We start from the raw sequence: 16,788 nt of genomic DNA on the forward strand, positions 1-16,788 counted from the left end.
TGAGAGGAACTGATGCAAGGTAAGTATGTAATATTAATTTGCAGGTACATCATGCTTTTTATTTAAAATTTTACTTGGTTCAGGTTAACTTTAAAGGACAACTATCGAAATTAACTAAAATTCTAAATGTTACATACATTTCCAGTAATTACTAGCAAATGGCAATACAGGGGCTTTTTTCATATTTTTTTTACTTTATGCGAAGGAAAAAATGACATTTACAGAGAGCAGTATTCACTGTGGGCATTACAACGGAGAACTGTGTCCAGCACATCCAGCATACAACAACCATCTTCACTTGCTGTAAGTGCCTGTTTTTCACTGGGGCGATTAACAGGTGATTCCTGCTAATCGCCGCCGAGCACTAGCACTTTTTAAAGCGCTAGCACAATACAAACTATATCGCAGTGATCTCACTGTCGTTATTGCTGATCACAGGTGATTTGCGGCAATCATAAACTGCTACAAGCAGCATTTTAGCGCGATTCTAGAGCGATCGTGATTGTGATCGCTCAAAAATCACGAGTATGTACAGTTATTCTTATTGTGATAATCGAGGTAAAATCAGCACAAATCGATAGCGCTACGCTTTAGCATTTTGCGATTCTAAGTGAGAACGGGCCCTCATACTGTGAGTAAAATGTGTTCAGAATGATAGAAAGCACAAATATAGCTTCAAATGTGTGTGTAAATTATCAGCTGCAGCTCTGTGTGCCTGATCCTGTGTGTCTGCCTCGCTATGTAAAGTAAACAGTTTACAGCCAGGGAGATCTCATTCTGAAGGGGGTAAACATTCAAGTAAGGAAAAGGTCCTTTTCCGATCCTTCTCTGTATCTAAAAATCCCTCAGCTGTTCTCATGATCTGTGAGAAAACAGACAGGGCAGAAACAAACAGTAAATCACTCCTCTGTGAATAGTGACAATAGAGAAGTGTACCTTGCTACATGGTATAGCTCTAGCATCAACGCCAACACAAATTGTTACAAACAGCCAGTAAACAAGGCATTTTTTTCACACAGGTGAGACCTCTGAAAAGCTTTGTAGTGTTGCTGGCTAAAAGCTCTAGGTATGTGGGATTTACAGAAGAGCAGTTTCTTTGATAGTAGTTCTTTAACCTCCCTGGCATTCAGTTTCTGCTGTATTTCTGTTAATTAATTTTTCGCAAGCCTTTTTCCTGTAACTTATCAAAATGTGTCAAGCAAGGGTCTAGTATACATTTTGAGTATAGGTAAATTTATATAGAAGCAACGCAGAATCCACAAACAGAAGACGAGTCTTCAACAAAGAATAAGAGCAGGCAAATCTCCAGCACACTAAATATCGGGGTCACGGCACAGCTCTGCAATCATGGATACCCAAAAAAAGTAAAGAGGCTCACCAGCTGGTGACAACCTACATTATAAGGTTGTATCAATGCTTTGGTAGGACATCAGGAAGCAACAGTCCGTCCAGCATCCACCAATTCAGCAATGAGTCATCTCACGAATGGATATCAGTAAATTGCGATGATGGGCAGATTTGACCAAGAGACAAATCTCTTTCTGATCGAATCTGATTATAGAGAGAGAGAGATGTCGGTTCCCCGTACATCGTAGGCAGATACTTGATCAATTTCATCATGAAATCTCTTGGGAATCATCCACGTCCATTGGCTCGCGCTCCCCCCCCCCCCTCCCCCCCCCCCCCTTCCCGTGTGCATTTATATATTATCTGTTCACTATCGGAGGTACACGATGAGGGATCAGCACACAAATGGTGAGTATGAGTGCCCCCAGTATAGTTAGCCAAGTATAAGTGCCACAGTACAGGATAGCTAGTATAGGTGGCACAGTACAGGATAGCTAAAATGGTTGCCACAGTGCAGGATACCCCAGTGGCGGCTTCTCTCTCCCCCTCCCCCTCTCTCCCTCCCTTCCTCTCTCTCACTCACTGTGCCTTTCACCCGCGCAGATCCCATCAACAGTTCCGATCCAGCACCCCGGTACTGTAGACCGAGAGGACAGGATCTGGTGATGGGATCTGCGTGGGCGAGAAGCTCGGTGAGTAACAGTAGTAGTGAGTAACAGTACTGGCTGCCCGCCCGCAATGGCTGCAGATGGAGGGAAGGAAATGAGCGAGTATTGCTGCGGGGCGGGGGGGGGGGGGGGGCCTGGGAATTGGGGGCTGCTGCAGGGGGGTATGGCTAATTAATAACTTAATTGGTGCTCCTGTTAGCATACATACAGCTAAGCTAACGTGTTTAAGAAAACCGTAGTGCTCGAGTATACCTCCTGAGCGGCATGCCCAACACTGTGTCGGCATGCCACTTTCAGCAAAATGTTCTTGCCCGGCAGTCGGGCATACCGCTCAGAAGACATACGTCCATCGAGTTCAACCAGAGAACAAAGTAAAACACTAGCCTGCTCCCTCACATATCCCTGTTGATCCAGAGGAAGGCGAAAAACCCTTACAAGGCATGGTTCAATTATCCCCAAAAGGGAAAAAATTCCTTCCCGACTCCAGATGGCAATCAGGTAAAATCCCTGGATCTACATCATTGGGCATTACCTAGTAATTGTAGCCATGGATGTCTTTCAACGCAAGGAAAGCATCTAAGCCCCCTTTAAATGCAGGTATAGAATTTGCCATAACTACTTCCTGTGGCAATGCATTCCATCTCTTAATCAATCTTACTGTAAAGAACCCTTTCCTAAGTAAATGGCTAAAACGTTTTTCCTCCATGTGCAGATCATGTCCTCTAGTCCTTTGAGAAGGCCTAGGGACAAAAGGCTCATCCGCCAAGCTTTTGTATTGCCCTCTGATGTATTTATAAATGTTAATAAGATCCCCTCTAAGGCGTCTTTTTTCTCTAGACTAAATAAACCCAGTTTATCTAACCTTTCTTGGTAAGCGAGACCTTCCATCCCACATATCAATTTTGTTGCTCGTCTCTGCACCTGCTCTAAAACTGCAATATCTTTTCTGTAATGTGGTGCCCAGAACTGAATTCTATATTCCAGAGGTGGCCTTACTAGAGAGTTAAACGGACAATATGCTAGCATCTCTAGTTTTTATTTCCCTTTCAATGCATCCCAAAATTTTGTTAGCTGCAGCGGCTTGGCATTGAGTACGATTATTTAACTTGTCGATGAGTGCTCCTAAGTCCTTCTCCAAGTTTGATGTCCCCAACTGTATCCCATTTATTTTGTATGGTGCTAGACCATTGGTACGACCAAAATGCATGACTTTACATTTTTCAACATTGAATTTCATCTGCCATTTATGTGCCCATATAGCCATCCTATCCAGATCCTGTTGCAATATGTCCCTATCTTCCTGAGAGTTGATGATTCTGCACAATTTTGTATCTGCAAAAATAGCAACATTGCTTACTACTGCATCTACTAGGTCATTAATAAATAAATTGAAGAGCACTGGACCCAGTACAGACCCCTGTGGAACCTCACTGCTAACAGCCACCCATTTTGAGTATGATCCATTGACCACAACTCTTTTTCTGTCCATTAGCCAGTTCCCTATCCATGCACACAGACTCTTCCCCAGTCCTTGCATCCTCAACTTTTGCACCAGACTTTTGTGTGGAACAGTGTCGAAGGCCTTTGCAAAGTCCAAGTATATTACATCTACAGCATTCCCAATGTCCACATTAGCGTTCACTACCTCACAAAACCTGAGCATGTTAGTCAAACAGGACCTGTCTTTAGTAAACCCATGTTGATGCTGAGAAATAAAATAGTTTTCTACTATGAAGTCATGTATACTGTAGTATCTCTTAGTAACCCCTCAAATAGTTTGCATACAACTGATGTTAAGCTTACAGGTCTATAATTTCCTGGATCTGATTTTTTTTTTTTTTGCCCTTCTTAAATAATAAGAAAACGTGGGCTGTACGCCAATCCACTGGAACTCTGCCAGTTGAAAGAGAGTCACAAAAGATAAGATAAAGGGGTTTATCTATAACTGAACTTAAATCCCTTAGGACCCAAAGATGCATGCCATCCGGGCCAGGTGCCTTGTCTATTTTTAATTTATTTAGTCTTGCCTTCACTTCTTCCTGCGTTAAGGGCCGGTTCACATTACAAACGCGGACGGCCACGCATGCGGAACGCAACGCGGACGAACGCACGCCGCCATCCGCGTTTGTATACGTTGCGTGGCTGATCCCATCACTGAAAAGTGAATGGGACAGCCGCGTGTTTTTGCTAAATCTGCGTGCAGCATGCGTTCCCGGACCGCACAGGTCCGGAACGCATGCAGTGTGAACATCAGACGGTGCACTCTATGCACTGTCTGATGTCGTGCGTGTTGGCCTTCTGCACGCGTTTCCAAAACCCGGCTGGAAACGTGTGCAGTCTGAACGGGCCCTAAGTATTTAATATTACAATTGGAAGAGTGAGACTCTTCTGCATCTGTAATTTGCAACAATGATGTTTCCCTTTTGAAGACAGAAGCAAAGAAAGCATTTAATAACTCTGCCTTATTTTGGTCTTCCACCATTGAGTTCCCCACCTCATCCTTTAGGAGTCCAATACAGTCAACCTTTCTTTTTTTAGTTGATGTACTTGTAAAACTTCTTTGGGTTAGATTTGATATCCCTAGCGATTTTGACTTTCATCTTCAATCTTTGCCAGCCTCTTTTTTACAACTTTTATTGCACTCCTTATAATTGCCTAATGCAGCCTCGGTCCCCTCCTGTTTTAGGACCTTATAGGCATTCCTTTTCACCTTCATTTTATCTCTAACCTTTCTATTCATCCATAGAGGCCTCTTTTATTCCTAGACATTTTGTTTCCATATGGGATCTACATACTACAATATTGATTGAGAATAAGTTTAAAAGCTTGCCATTTCCCTTCAGTGTCCTCCCCTTGTAGTACATTATCCCAGTTCACCAAACTTGGTGCCTGCCTGAGTTGATTGAACTTAGCTTTCCTAAAATTCATAGTTTTAGTGGTTCCGCTGCCCTGCGGCCTATCAGTCACCAGATCAAACGTTATGTTGTGATCACTATTTCCCATATGTTCTTGAACCTGCACTTTTGATACATTATCTGGTCTATTGGAAATGATCAAATCCAGTAACGCATTCCCCCTAGTTGGTTCCGTTACCATTTGAGTCAATTGTCCTGTAGTGATGCCATAAATCTGCTGCTTTTACCAGAATGGGTAGCCTCAATACTCCAGTCAATGTCTGGAAAGTTGAAGTCACCCATAACTGCATCTTTTTCAATCTGCTGTAGTGATTGCAGTTCTGTAGCTTCATTAATATGAGGTGGTCTGTAGCATACCCCACTAAGCAATTGGCAACCTCTATTTCCACCATGAATATTTACCCAAACAGACTCCACATCTTCACAATCTTCCTCCATGTCATCGTTCAGGACAGCTGTTAAAGAAGTCTTAACAAAGAGACAAACCCCGTCCACATTTTTTCCCTGTTCTATTCTTCCTAAACACATTGTATACCTCTAAATTCGCTATCCAGTCATGGCTTTCATCCGTCCATGTCTCGGTTATTCCCACAATGTCATTGCCTTTGTCAATCAGAATGAACTCTAGTTCATCCATTTTATTTGCAAGGCTCCTAGCATTGGTTACCATGCACTTTTTTACCAACATATTTTGGTTACATGGAATGGGCTACTTGAATTTTTACCAACCTCCTTACTCTTTACACTGTCTCCACCCCCTCTCCACCCCCCCTAATGTTAGGCTCCCACTGTCTGACTTTTTACCTTATCTTGTCTACATATTGAGACTTTACCCTCCCGCCTCCCCCCCCAGATCCTAGTTTTAAAATCTCCTCCAACCGTTTAGCCATCTTCTCCCCCAATGCAGCTGCACCCTCCCCATTAAGGTGCAGCCCATCCCTGCTGTAGAACCTGTAGCCGACTGCAAAGTCTGCCCAGTTCTCCAGGAACCCAAACCCCTCCTTCCTACACCAATTTCTCAGCCACTTATTTAACTCCCTAAGCTCCCTGTCTCTGATGTGGCACTGGCAGTATTTCAGAAAACACCACCTTGGAGATAAACTTAAAGCAAAAACCTCCAAGTACCTGAAAATCATTTTCGAGGACCTTCCATCTCCCACTAACTTTGTCATTGGTGCCAATGTGTACCATGACAGCCGGGTCTTCCCCAGCCCCACCCAATATTGTGTCAATTCCTTCCGCTACACGCCGAACCCGAGCACTCGGGAGACAACAGACTGTACGGCATTCATGGTTTCTTCGACAGATTACCCTGCCTGTGTGCCTAGTAATTGAATCCCCTACCACCAGTATCTGTCTAGCCTTAGCTGCACTCCTATTCCCTTTCTCGTTGCAGCAGTCTGCCCCTTGGTTGCTAAGGGACACATCCTGCTGCAGCATTGCTACTCCAGAATCATCCTCCCTAATATTACGCAAACAAGCATACTTATTAGGGAGGGACAACTCGGGACTAGCCTCCCTGCCACTTTTCCCCCTAACCCTTCTAACTGTGACCCAACTAGCAGCTACCTCTGCTTCTTGCTCCGGCTGTACTCCACCCACCTAATCTTCACCAGTTTCCTCCAGTGTCTGGATCGTGAGATCCAAGCTCTTCTCCATGTTGTGTATGCGTCTCAGTGCTTATTTAGCTCTGTCTTTAGCCTCCCCCCCCCCCCCCCCCCCCCCCCCCCCGGGCAACAGTAAACACCCTCAATCTGCTGATCAAGGCATGCATACATGCAGGATGTACATTGTACTGAATTGTCCAACATGATGACTATTGTGTGGGGAAAAAATTACTTAAAGTAAACTGCGGTGGTAAAAGATGAAACGGGAGAGGGAGTGAAGCCGGGGTGGAGGAGAGGGGAGAGGGAGTGAAGCCGGGGTGGAGGAGAGGGGAGAGGGAGTGAAGCCGGGGTGGAGGAGAGGGGAGAGCGAGCGCACGCGAAGCCGGGGTGGAGGAGAGGGAGAAGCGCGCGAAGCCGGGGTGGAGTCCTCAACTTAGACTACACCACAATGTGCCTAGCACATTCTAACCAATGCAAAAAAAGTAATATTGTTTGAAGGACATTTTTTTTTATTTTTAGTCCTTACCTGCTGCTTAAAGTGCTGCCTCTCCCTTTGTGCCTGTGTTGTAACGCCTGTTTTTAACGCTTATGCCACTTGTGTCGAAGCCACTTAGTGAGCAAGCTCAGGTACTGAAGCTGTCCAAATACCTCCTGTTGCAGCTAATCCCTCCCCCTATATAGCGCTGGCATCTTATGCAGAGCTGTACAGGGTATAGTCTTCTCACTTAACTGTTCCTCGGAGGGGCTCACAATCTAATCCCTACCATAGACCTATGTCTATGTATGTGTAGTGTATGTATCGTTGTGTAGGTCCAATTTAAAGACTACCTGCAGCCAAAAAAAGTTTTGAATGGCAATACAGATATGCAGTCTAGGCACTTTGTACAGTTAAATAAACATATAAAGTTTACATCTCGTATATCATAGTGGATAGAATACTCACATGTGTGTCTGCTGCAGCACCGCCATCTTGCTTCTCATGCTGAAGCCAGGGACAGTACACCTCTCAGCTTTGTGCCTCCTCTCCAGCATTTGTCCTCCCCTCCAGTCTTCTGCCCTCCCCTTCATGTAAATGTGCCTGGGAAATCCCGTGCAGATAGGAAGGACTGATGACGTCATCCTCTTGCAGCCGTCTCTAAATCCTCTGTCTCTCCCCGATGTGCAGCCAGTAGCCTCTCTCCCTGTTTCAGCCTGTCTCTCCCCGCTATGCAGCAGCTTCAGCTTGGGTTCCTGGTCTCTGCCGCTCCTCCGTGTCTCTCGCTCGTGAGGTGATGCAGGTGTTTACCATGCGTCATCTCGCGAGACTTTGCAAATGAAGCCGGACTCAATAGCTGGGATTGCCAGTGACATCAGCAATCCCAAAATGCTGTGCGCGCTGGCCAGGAGAAATCGCCAGGGGCGAAATTGAGACGGGGGCGTGGCTTCAGGGCTAATGAATAGAATTCATTACCTTGCAGAAAGAATTAGTATTTATTTTTATCATAGATCTATATATTTTTATCACTGATGTTGTTTTATGACAAGTCGTTTTTAAGCTTTTGATTCTCTTTAAGGGGGAAAAAGAAAAAATTTGCAAAAATTTTGATCTTTTAATAAAAGAAAAAAAAAAATAGAAGTAGCAGCAGCAATAAAATTCCACCAAAAGAAAGCTCTATTTGTGAGAAGATTAGGTAAATTTAATTTGGCTGCTAAGTTGTATGACTGGGCAATAAACCATTAAAGTTGTGAAGGGCCAAATTGTAAAAAATGGCCTGGTCAGTAGGGGGGGGGGGGGGGGGGTATAAACCTCTGGTGCTCAAGAGGTTAATTATACTAAATGTGCTAATGATAAAAAAGATGCACTTTTTTTTTTTTTTTTTTTAAGCTGGATGAGGAAAATCCATCCTTTACTAACAAGTTGTAGATGCTGAAGTTGGTTCATGTGTAAAAAAAACAAAACAAAAAAAAAACTTCATAATTTGTTGTAGTCAGTTTGTAGGAATTGAATTCTTAGTTTTGGTGCTTCTCAACTTAACTTTCTTGCACTATGTTCTCTCTAGTATTTAATATTTTCATGTTGTCCCCTTGGATCTAGCCTTTTACACTGTTTTAAATGATGTGCATTGTAAGCTTCTTTTTGAAAATGTTACTTGCTCTTTGTAGCTAATTTCCCCGTTTGGCTATGCTGTATTTTCTTTTTTTTTTTCAACATAACTTTGAGGATAAATTAAAAAAAAACCAAAAACTTATACAATGTCAAGACTGAACACAAGACACGGGGCCATATGCAATTCACTTTTTCACCTGAGTTTTCTCTTAGGAGATAATTTTTCAACTTTTTAATTTAAAATAACTTTCCAGGACTTTCAACTAAAGTACTAAAAAGTAGGTGAACAGGAACTATCAAAATTTATTTTGAGTATTTTCTTGCTTTCTGTTGGCTTGAAAGGTATTTTATTGACAAGTTTTAAAAATATCACCTAAGAGAAAACTCAGGAGAAAAAGTGAATTGCATATTGGCCTGGGTAGTTTTACTGCATCAACAGGGTTTCTCACAGGCAAGAACTTCAAGAAGGGCAGATGTTTCCAGATGTGCCATTCAAACACTTTTGCAGAAATTAAAACTGTCGATTATGAATAAAGATACAGTGGCGGCCAAGGAAACCAAGGGCTCATTTCCACTAGCCGAATGTGATCGCATCCAGCCACGGTTGTATTTCGTAAGTCCAGATGCGGCTGTCTGTGACTTAGGGAAATCTGATGCGTGCTGTAGAAATCTGCTGCATGCCATCCATAATTTCCCCGGGTAGCTTCACAAATGAAGATTCAATGGAAACTACTCCATTGACATGCATTGGCTTCAGTTTTGATGCAATGTGAATTCTGGGCTAGTGGAAACAGGTCTTCAGTGCAGCAGAGGAAAGATGCATAGTGCTGATGTGCCTTTGAACTTGGAAATTGACAGCCCAAAAGATAATCAATGATCTTTTTGACTGACAGTCTTAAATTAGTCCAGGCATCCCATCTACTTTGTGTAATCTAACTCTGGGGAATATTAGCTTGAGTATTATTGTACTATTAGGAGCAGCAGCTTTGTGTGGCTGTATGCTATACAGGTAGTCCCTGAATTATGAGCTACCTGCCGATACAAAGGACACACAAATGTAAATTTGATTCTGTGGAAAGCAGTCAAAAATAGATTTTTCAAAAAGACCATGTAGTGTTTGAGAATATTAAAACAAAAAAATGTTTTTAAACTGTTAAAATTACATTTTGCTGTGGTGCATAGGGGGCCAGAGGTGGCACAGAGGGGGACACTGGAAGCACAGGGTGGCACGTAGGAGGTACAGGGGACAGTGTTTTGAACTTATGGACAAATTCAGGTTACAAACAAACCTATCTTGTTTAACTGGGGACTACCTGTATTTACACTCTGAAACTAGCTTTGCGTATAATCACATGCATTTAAGAGTTGCAGCAATTTGTTGTACTAACTACAGCTACTGCTTTAGCTATCCCTAGTCTTGCTTACAGCTGTTTTGCATATAAACAAAGATTTTGCAGTAAATGCTCTTTCTGCAAAGCTGGTCATAGTAATGTTGCCCATCAGGTGTCTGGGTGGGCAGACCACTGCACGGAGGCATGAGATTGAGGTGAAACAAAGAGGTGTGCAGTCCCTAACTATAGCATTTGTGGCAATTGTGTTATTCCCATCCACGGCAAGTAGAGGATCAGGGAAACAGGCAGCCAACTATCATTAGGTCATCAATGGTAGCTTTCAAAACCTCATAATATTGGTCAATTTAAATACTTTCAAATAAGGAATATTTCATTTCTGTCCTTATTGTTCCTTTTTAGTGTCAATATATTGTTTGTCTCTTTAGGTCAGTGCAAATGGTAATGTTTTACGCAGCGAGATAGTTGGATCCATAAAAATGAGAGTATTTCTCTCAGGAATGCCGGAATTGCGCCTTGGATTAAATGATAAAGTCCTTTTTGAAAATACAGGACGTGAGTATATTGGCGTTTTGACTTGCCATTTTGGCACACTAGCTCTGTATTAGCAATAAGCGACTTTATTTTATGTACCTGTTCTCTCTTGTGCCCGTTCTCTGATCCCTTGCTCCACACTTCAGTATTTAGACTTTACTAGATACTGTGACCAGATTAAATTGAGTTAATACATCTGTACATTTTACTCCTCCAGGTGGAAAAAGCAAGTCTGTGGAGCTTGAAGATGTCAAGTTCCACCAGTGTGTTCGTTTATCTCGATTTGAGAATGACCGGACCATATCCTTCATACCTCCTGATGGAGAGTTTGAACTTATGTCTTATCGCCTGAATACTCATGTAAGTATCCTTGTCTGTTACAGATCTGCATGTGGGATCACAATGTTATGGCATACTGACATCAGTAAAACACACTTCAGGAAAACCTTTATAAAATGTAGCATTCAATGGTGCTAAAATAGGTTAACCCTTTTTGATCCATTGCTGCTTGTGTATCCATCTATAGAGGAGTGTCTATCCCATCCTGTCTTGACAGGAAGTGCCTGTTCACACTCTGTCAGCGTTGTTGAATGATGGCATGGATAATTGTGCAGCTTGGCCAAGTCTTTATAAGTGGATGGAGCTGCTCTTCTTCACTTAAAAATGTGCTCATAGACATTATTTACATGGTAATGGATTGGCAGTGGTGTCAATGCTGCCGTGTTAATAAAGGTGATATTTTGCTAAGTTCTAACGCTGAACATCTATTACTGCTATAAACAAAGGCAAAAAAACACACCAAAAGAAGGAAAAGGCAAAGTGGCTTGCACCTTGCTGACTAAATTACAAATAAATTAAATTACAGGACTTACAGCTGTTAGTCACAAGTTAACCATACATCAATAAACTTTAGTATATGTGACTAGTAATTATTTTATGAACATTTCAAATTTTGCCCGAGCCCTTGGTTCGCTACAGACTGCAGACAGCAGAGCTTTGCCAACTCTTTGGGAAACCATGCCATGGTGGTTTTGCAGGGGTGGGGTGGGGGGGGTCAGACATAACTATTTACAGACGAGCGGGTAAGTTACTAACCGTGGCACCCTCCGATTCTTGCATCACTAAAGCAGAGGTTTACATTACGTGTTCTATTTTAAAAGCTTGGTACTCCTTTAAGAATTAGAATCATTGTAGAAACTTTATTGTCCATTGTGCTTTCTCTGGCTCCAGAAGACAAAAAAGCTATGACAATCCTAGGACCAGGACATAAGGAAAATCTTCTCCAGTAGGGACCCCGCAGTAGTTAACATTGGAAAAGTTCCCAACCTCATTCCATTCTATTAAAATGTAAAATAACTTTTTTTTTTCACTTTGAAGTTGGGTTAGTTTCCATGTATAAGTCAAGTTCTCATATTGATCATAGTTTACTGTGCAGTATCACTGAAGAAGGCAAATCCCTGTAACATATAATTTTTTTTTTTTATTTTTTTTTTTTTTTATCCCTTCAGGTGAAGCCACTGATCTGGATTGAGTCTGTAATAGAAAAACATTCCCATAGTCGCATTGAATACATGATAAAGGTTGGTATATTTAATATTTTAAGGTGACTTTTGTTACCGTCCTATTCCTTTTTACTGTGAGATACCAAATATTGGACACTGCAAATGCAAACTCAATCTTTAGCAGAAAAAGTCAGGAGATTGAACTTTCCTGTGGAAATAAAGACAGTAGTTGTATAGTTGCTAATAACAAGTCCTGTACATTCTGTAATTTTTGCCTGATCTTTCTTGTGAGCTATATTGTGGTGCATGTGAAGATTTAAGTTGCCTATCTTCAGGGGGGGAAGGTACTGCGTTATAATCACCTGCAACTATTATCTGTGAAGTAACGGGAGCAGATTTAATTGCTGTTTTTAAAGTTTGAAAGAATGTAATGTTTTCTGAGTTCGGTGCATATATCCCCCAAATGGTCAATGTCTGGCCACCCTGATTCAAGTTTACCCTTAACCAACGCCCTTCAAGCATGTCTGCTTCTTGGTCTATGACCTTTCCCTTGAAGTTTTTATGAACCAATATAATGACCCCCGCCTTTCTACCACATGAAGGGGAGCCGATGGCGTGGCCCACCCATAGTTTGGACATGAGTGATATTTCATTGGCCCGGAGGTGGGTTTCCTGCAGTATGGCGACGTCGACTTTCATTTTTTGTAAATGCCTAATTACCTGTGTCCTTTTTTGAGGAGTGCGTAGGCCTCTAACATTCCAAGTAACTAGTTTCAAGTCACCCAAGGAGATAACAAGAAGCGACACCAGATCAGAGTTATATGACGTATCTTAGCATGTGACAGAGAGTGTCCCAGCAGCACTCTCCACACCATCACGATGTTAATTATATATGTATGTGTGGGGCCAGGGGGGAGAGAGCACACCTTTTAAAAATTAACTTCAATTAGAGGTTCCCCAGGAGCGACCCAAATCCAAACACCCGAACAAAACCAGCCCGTATGGCTAGCCTTAACCAGCCACCTGCACAGAGGGTCCCGCTGAAAATCACGGGTTCCAATGTGCAACCGGCAAACAGTTACAATATACCAGTGGAGCACATAAATCACATAACATAAGGCATTAGACTCCCTTTTTTCCTGGCGTGCATATAGGCTTATCAGATCTAGCAAAAGACAATATGCGCATAAGATTTTCATGCTTATCCCATGTTGCAGTGTAATAAGCAGGATGTAGAGTAATCCTGCAGCATGTGAGCAGCAATTCGCCACCTCTACTAAACAGATGCAAATAGCATTTTAAACTAAAAAGCTTTTCTGTGCAAGTACTGATAAAAAGAAAAAGAAAAAGGAAAAAAATGCAGAGTCCTTTCCAGATGTCCCCTTCTGGATTTCCACCTTTTGCAGGGGAAGCATTAATTCAAAAATGGCATAAAACTTATAGCATCTCCCTGTGATGTCATATGTTACCATCAATCGTCCCAGGCCGAGGATGACTGACTAGACTGCCTATTAGGAGATTCCAGCCGAGGCATGTCAGTTGAAGTGTTGGCAAGGTCTTGCTCTTGCCTTTGAGGTGAAGTGGACCCAGGTAGCAAGTTAGTAATATATTTTTCAGCCTCTTGAGGTGACAGAAATGACGTTGCCTTGCCAGCAGTGTCATAGATGAGAAGTGTAGCCGGGTAATTCAGTGAAAAACGAACACGCTTTTTAACCAACAATTGGCAAGCTGGGTTGAAGGCTTTCCTAGCTTTATTCACCTCTGCAGAATAGTCCGCGAACATCAAAAGTTTGTGGCCCTGATATTCCAGTTTTTTCTTATCTCTATAGGCTCTCATAAGTTCAGTTTTTTTCTGAAAAATCCAAGTATCTTGCAATTACTGGTCTAGGCAGCTTGCGTTCTGGGCGCACCGGTCCCACCCTGTGGGCACGCTCGACTTTAAATGTAATATTTAGCCCTAGTGCTTTTGACAGTTCTGTTGAGCAAATTGCTGATAGTTCTGCTGGTTTTACAGCCTCTGGGAGGCCAATAATACGTAAATTGTTTTGTCTCGAGCGATTCTCGAGATCGTCCAACTTGTCAAAGACAATGACTTGTTTATTACATGCAGTTTGGGCCAAGTTCTGGGCTTCCTCCACCTTATCTTCTATCGCACTGACACGCTTCTCTATGCCACTAGCCCGCTGCTCGATTATTACTACACGAGCCTCAGTTCCCGCCAGCTCCTTCCTCAACTCAGCCATCTGCTGCCCTATTGTTTCCGAGATCATCGCGGAGAGTTCAGGCTTTAGCATGTCTACCATCTCTCTAGCCAGGATTTTGTAGTTTACCTGGGGTCTCAAGACTTCTTCGCCGTCTGGGCTTGGTGAGGCCTCCAGCGGGGTGTTTTCCGGCGCGGCCTCCTCTGTGATCTCCGCCATCTTGGTGGTAGAGCGGCTGTTGCGTCCTTTGGCAAGCGCTGTTGTTTGCTGTCCCGCGGGGTGCGCAGTAAGTACCGGTCAATAGTGGCCGTGTCAGGGGGAGCTGTCATCCTCTCAGGGTCCCTTGGGAGATGCAATTGGACTGTTGGGGGACTCAGTTTAGGTGGAGAGATCGGAGCTCACAGCTTATGCTGCCATCACGCCAGGCGCCGGAACCGGAAGTCCTTGCCTGATCTTTCTAAATTCTGAGGCATTGGCCTCGATTCATAAAGCATTACTGCATGCGGTAATGCAGAAAACGGCTGACTTTACTGAGCACTTAGGAAAATGTAAATTCATAAAGGCTGTCACCGCATGGAAATCTGAAATTATCAAGTAGTGAGGTAAATTACCGACGTGCATTAAATACCTCAACACATGTCAGTAAATGCCAATTCATGAAGACTAGAACATGCGGTGAAGGCCAGAAACCCCCCCTCCCCCCCCCCTCCCCCAGCAGTGGAGGAGAGAGATGCCGAGCCAAAGGGTTTCCCCTGCAGCCCTTTGGACATTTAACTCTTTGCAATCCTGTTTGAAGATGCAGAGGAGCTAGTGGAGAAATGTCTCCTAGAAGTTTATCTAAGCTGTGGCAATTAAATAAACTGTTAAGAAAGACTAATAGATTTAGAGCAGGGATGTCAAACCGGTCCTTCAAGGGCCGAGGTCCTCACACATTTTTGACACAGCTCAAATTAATTGATGGGTCTGAATCAGGAAAGTTGTGGTCCATCAGGTAGAACCCATTCCTCTTTCTCAGTCCATTCTAAACACTGAGATGATCTGGCCCTCCAGGCCTGGAGTTTGATACCTGTGATTTAGAGAGAGCAGAGGCAGTATAACAAACGTGCATTCTAAAGGGATGTCTGGGATGCCTTTTACTTGTATAATGCCATCACTGCAGGGAACAGCATGTAAAAAAGAAACCACTCCACACTGCTCTGCTGTTATCAAAAAGATTTTTGTAAATTACTGAACTTCTATGTACCTGTGAACATTTTTATGAATTAGCAGACAGTAGTCTAAAATACCGAATATGGTATTTTAATGACCTGATTTTACTGCACATCCCCTTATGAATAGAGGCCAATGTTGCTAATGGTGTCTAGTAACGTACATTATCAATCTCCTTGTAAGGTTACTGTATGGTAATCGGGTCAGACCCTAACTATTTCTGTGTTGAACAATCATGAGTTTGCTTGCCCGGTTGGTTGTCACTAAACTTGCTAAAACTGCGTACTCCTCGCCTGACTGCTCCTGCAACGTCCCCTTGACGCCGGTTGCAGCGACGCCTCTTCTTGGCGGGTTAAGCGCGAGGTCACGCGGCATACACGGAGGCGCAAGCAAGACTTCCAGCGCTCTCGGTACTTTGCGTGGTGTTGGGGATCTTAAAGATCCGATCCTCCGTGTTGGTCTTTCGTCATCGGCCCAACGCTAAGCGACAATTGCATCATGCACCTGTACCCACCTTGCGACATGTAAAAATCTCTGGTCGTCAGGAAAACCGCCAGGTGAAGTTTGAGGCCAAAATGAAGACGTAACACATTCCTTCCTCTGCTACATCATAGCTTTTTGTGTTTTTTTGTTTTTTACTTAAAAGCGTCTGAAGTAGCTGATAAAGCTTGTTTGACCAACTGTTAGCTCAGTGGTTACTGAAGGTTATCGTGGCACTTTAATCCGTGGAAAAAGGATTGAGGAGCGCTGTTCCATTCTGTGTGTGTGTGTGTGTGTGTGATCTTAATTTTATCTCCAGCATGATCACGCAAGCAAGAAGGAAAACCACATATTTCAGAATTACAAATGAAATCTGCCAGAACCATTTACACGAGTATTCTCTGTGCCGGAAGTTAACTTAAAACAGATAATTTTTTTTTTCAGAACATATGAGTCAAACTGGTTTGGATTAACCACCTTGGCGGTAATGACCAATTAGGCTTTCTTTGGGTGGTACATTTTTGCTAAAAAAATTTTCTAAATGCATTTGAACAGGAATAAGAAAAAAAACAATATTTCTCAGTTTTCGGCAATTATAGTTTCAAAATAAAACGTTCTGCTGTGGATAAAATCCACACATTTTATTTGCCCAATTGTCCCGATTATTGCAACGTTCAAAATATTTCCCTAGTACAATGTATGGCGCAAATATTTTATTTAGAAATAAAGGTGCACTTTTTCAGTTTTTGCGTCCATCACTAATTACAAGCCCATATAGGCTAAAGGTAATAAGGTATATAGTAATATACCTTCACAACATACATATTAAATAGTTTAGTCCCTAAGGTAACGAATTTATGTATTTTTTTTTTTTAAACTAATTTTTATTT

At 42.7% G+C, this 16,788-nt stretch overlaps 1 protein-coding gene across 1 annotated transcript in view; it reads left to right on the plus strand.

The window, feature by feature from the left end:
- AP1M1 (adaptor related protein complex 1 subunit mu 1) overlaps positions 1-16,788 on the plus strand; it is a 48,842-nt gene that overhangs the window by 17,492 nt on the left and 14,562 nt on the right. The window contains exons 6-8 of the mRNA XM_068233937.1: positions 10,401-10,527; positions 10,724-10,866; positions 12,015-12,086. Coding sequence (XP_068090038.1) covers positions 10,401-10,527; positions 10,724-10,866; positions 12,015-12,086 — 342 coding nt within the window. The remainder of the gene's footprint in view (positions 1-10,400; positions 10,528-10,723; positions 10,867-12,014; positions 12,087-16,788) is intronic.

Source organism: Hyperolius riggenbachi, chromosome 1, assembly GCF_040937935.1.
Source record: "Hyperolius riggenbachi isolate aHypRig1 chromosome 1, aHypRig1.pri, whole genome shotgun sequence".
NCBI classification, from domain to species: Eukaryota; Metazoa; Chordata; class Amphibia; order Anura; family Hyperoliidae; genus Hyperolius; species Hyperolius riggenbachi.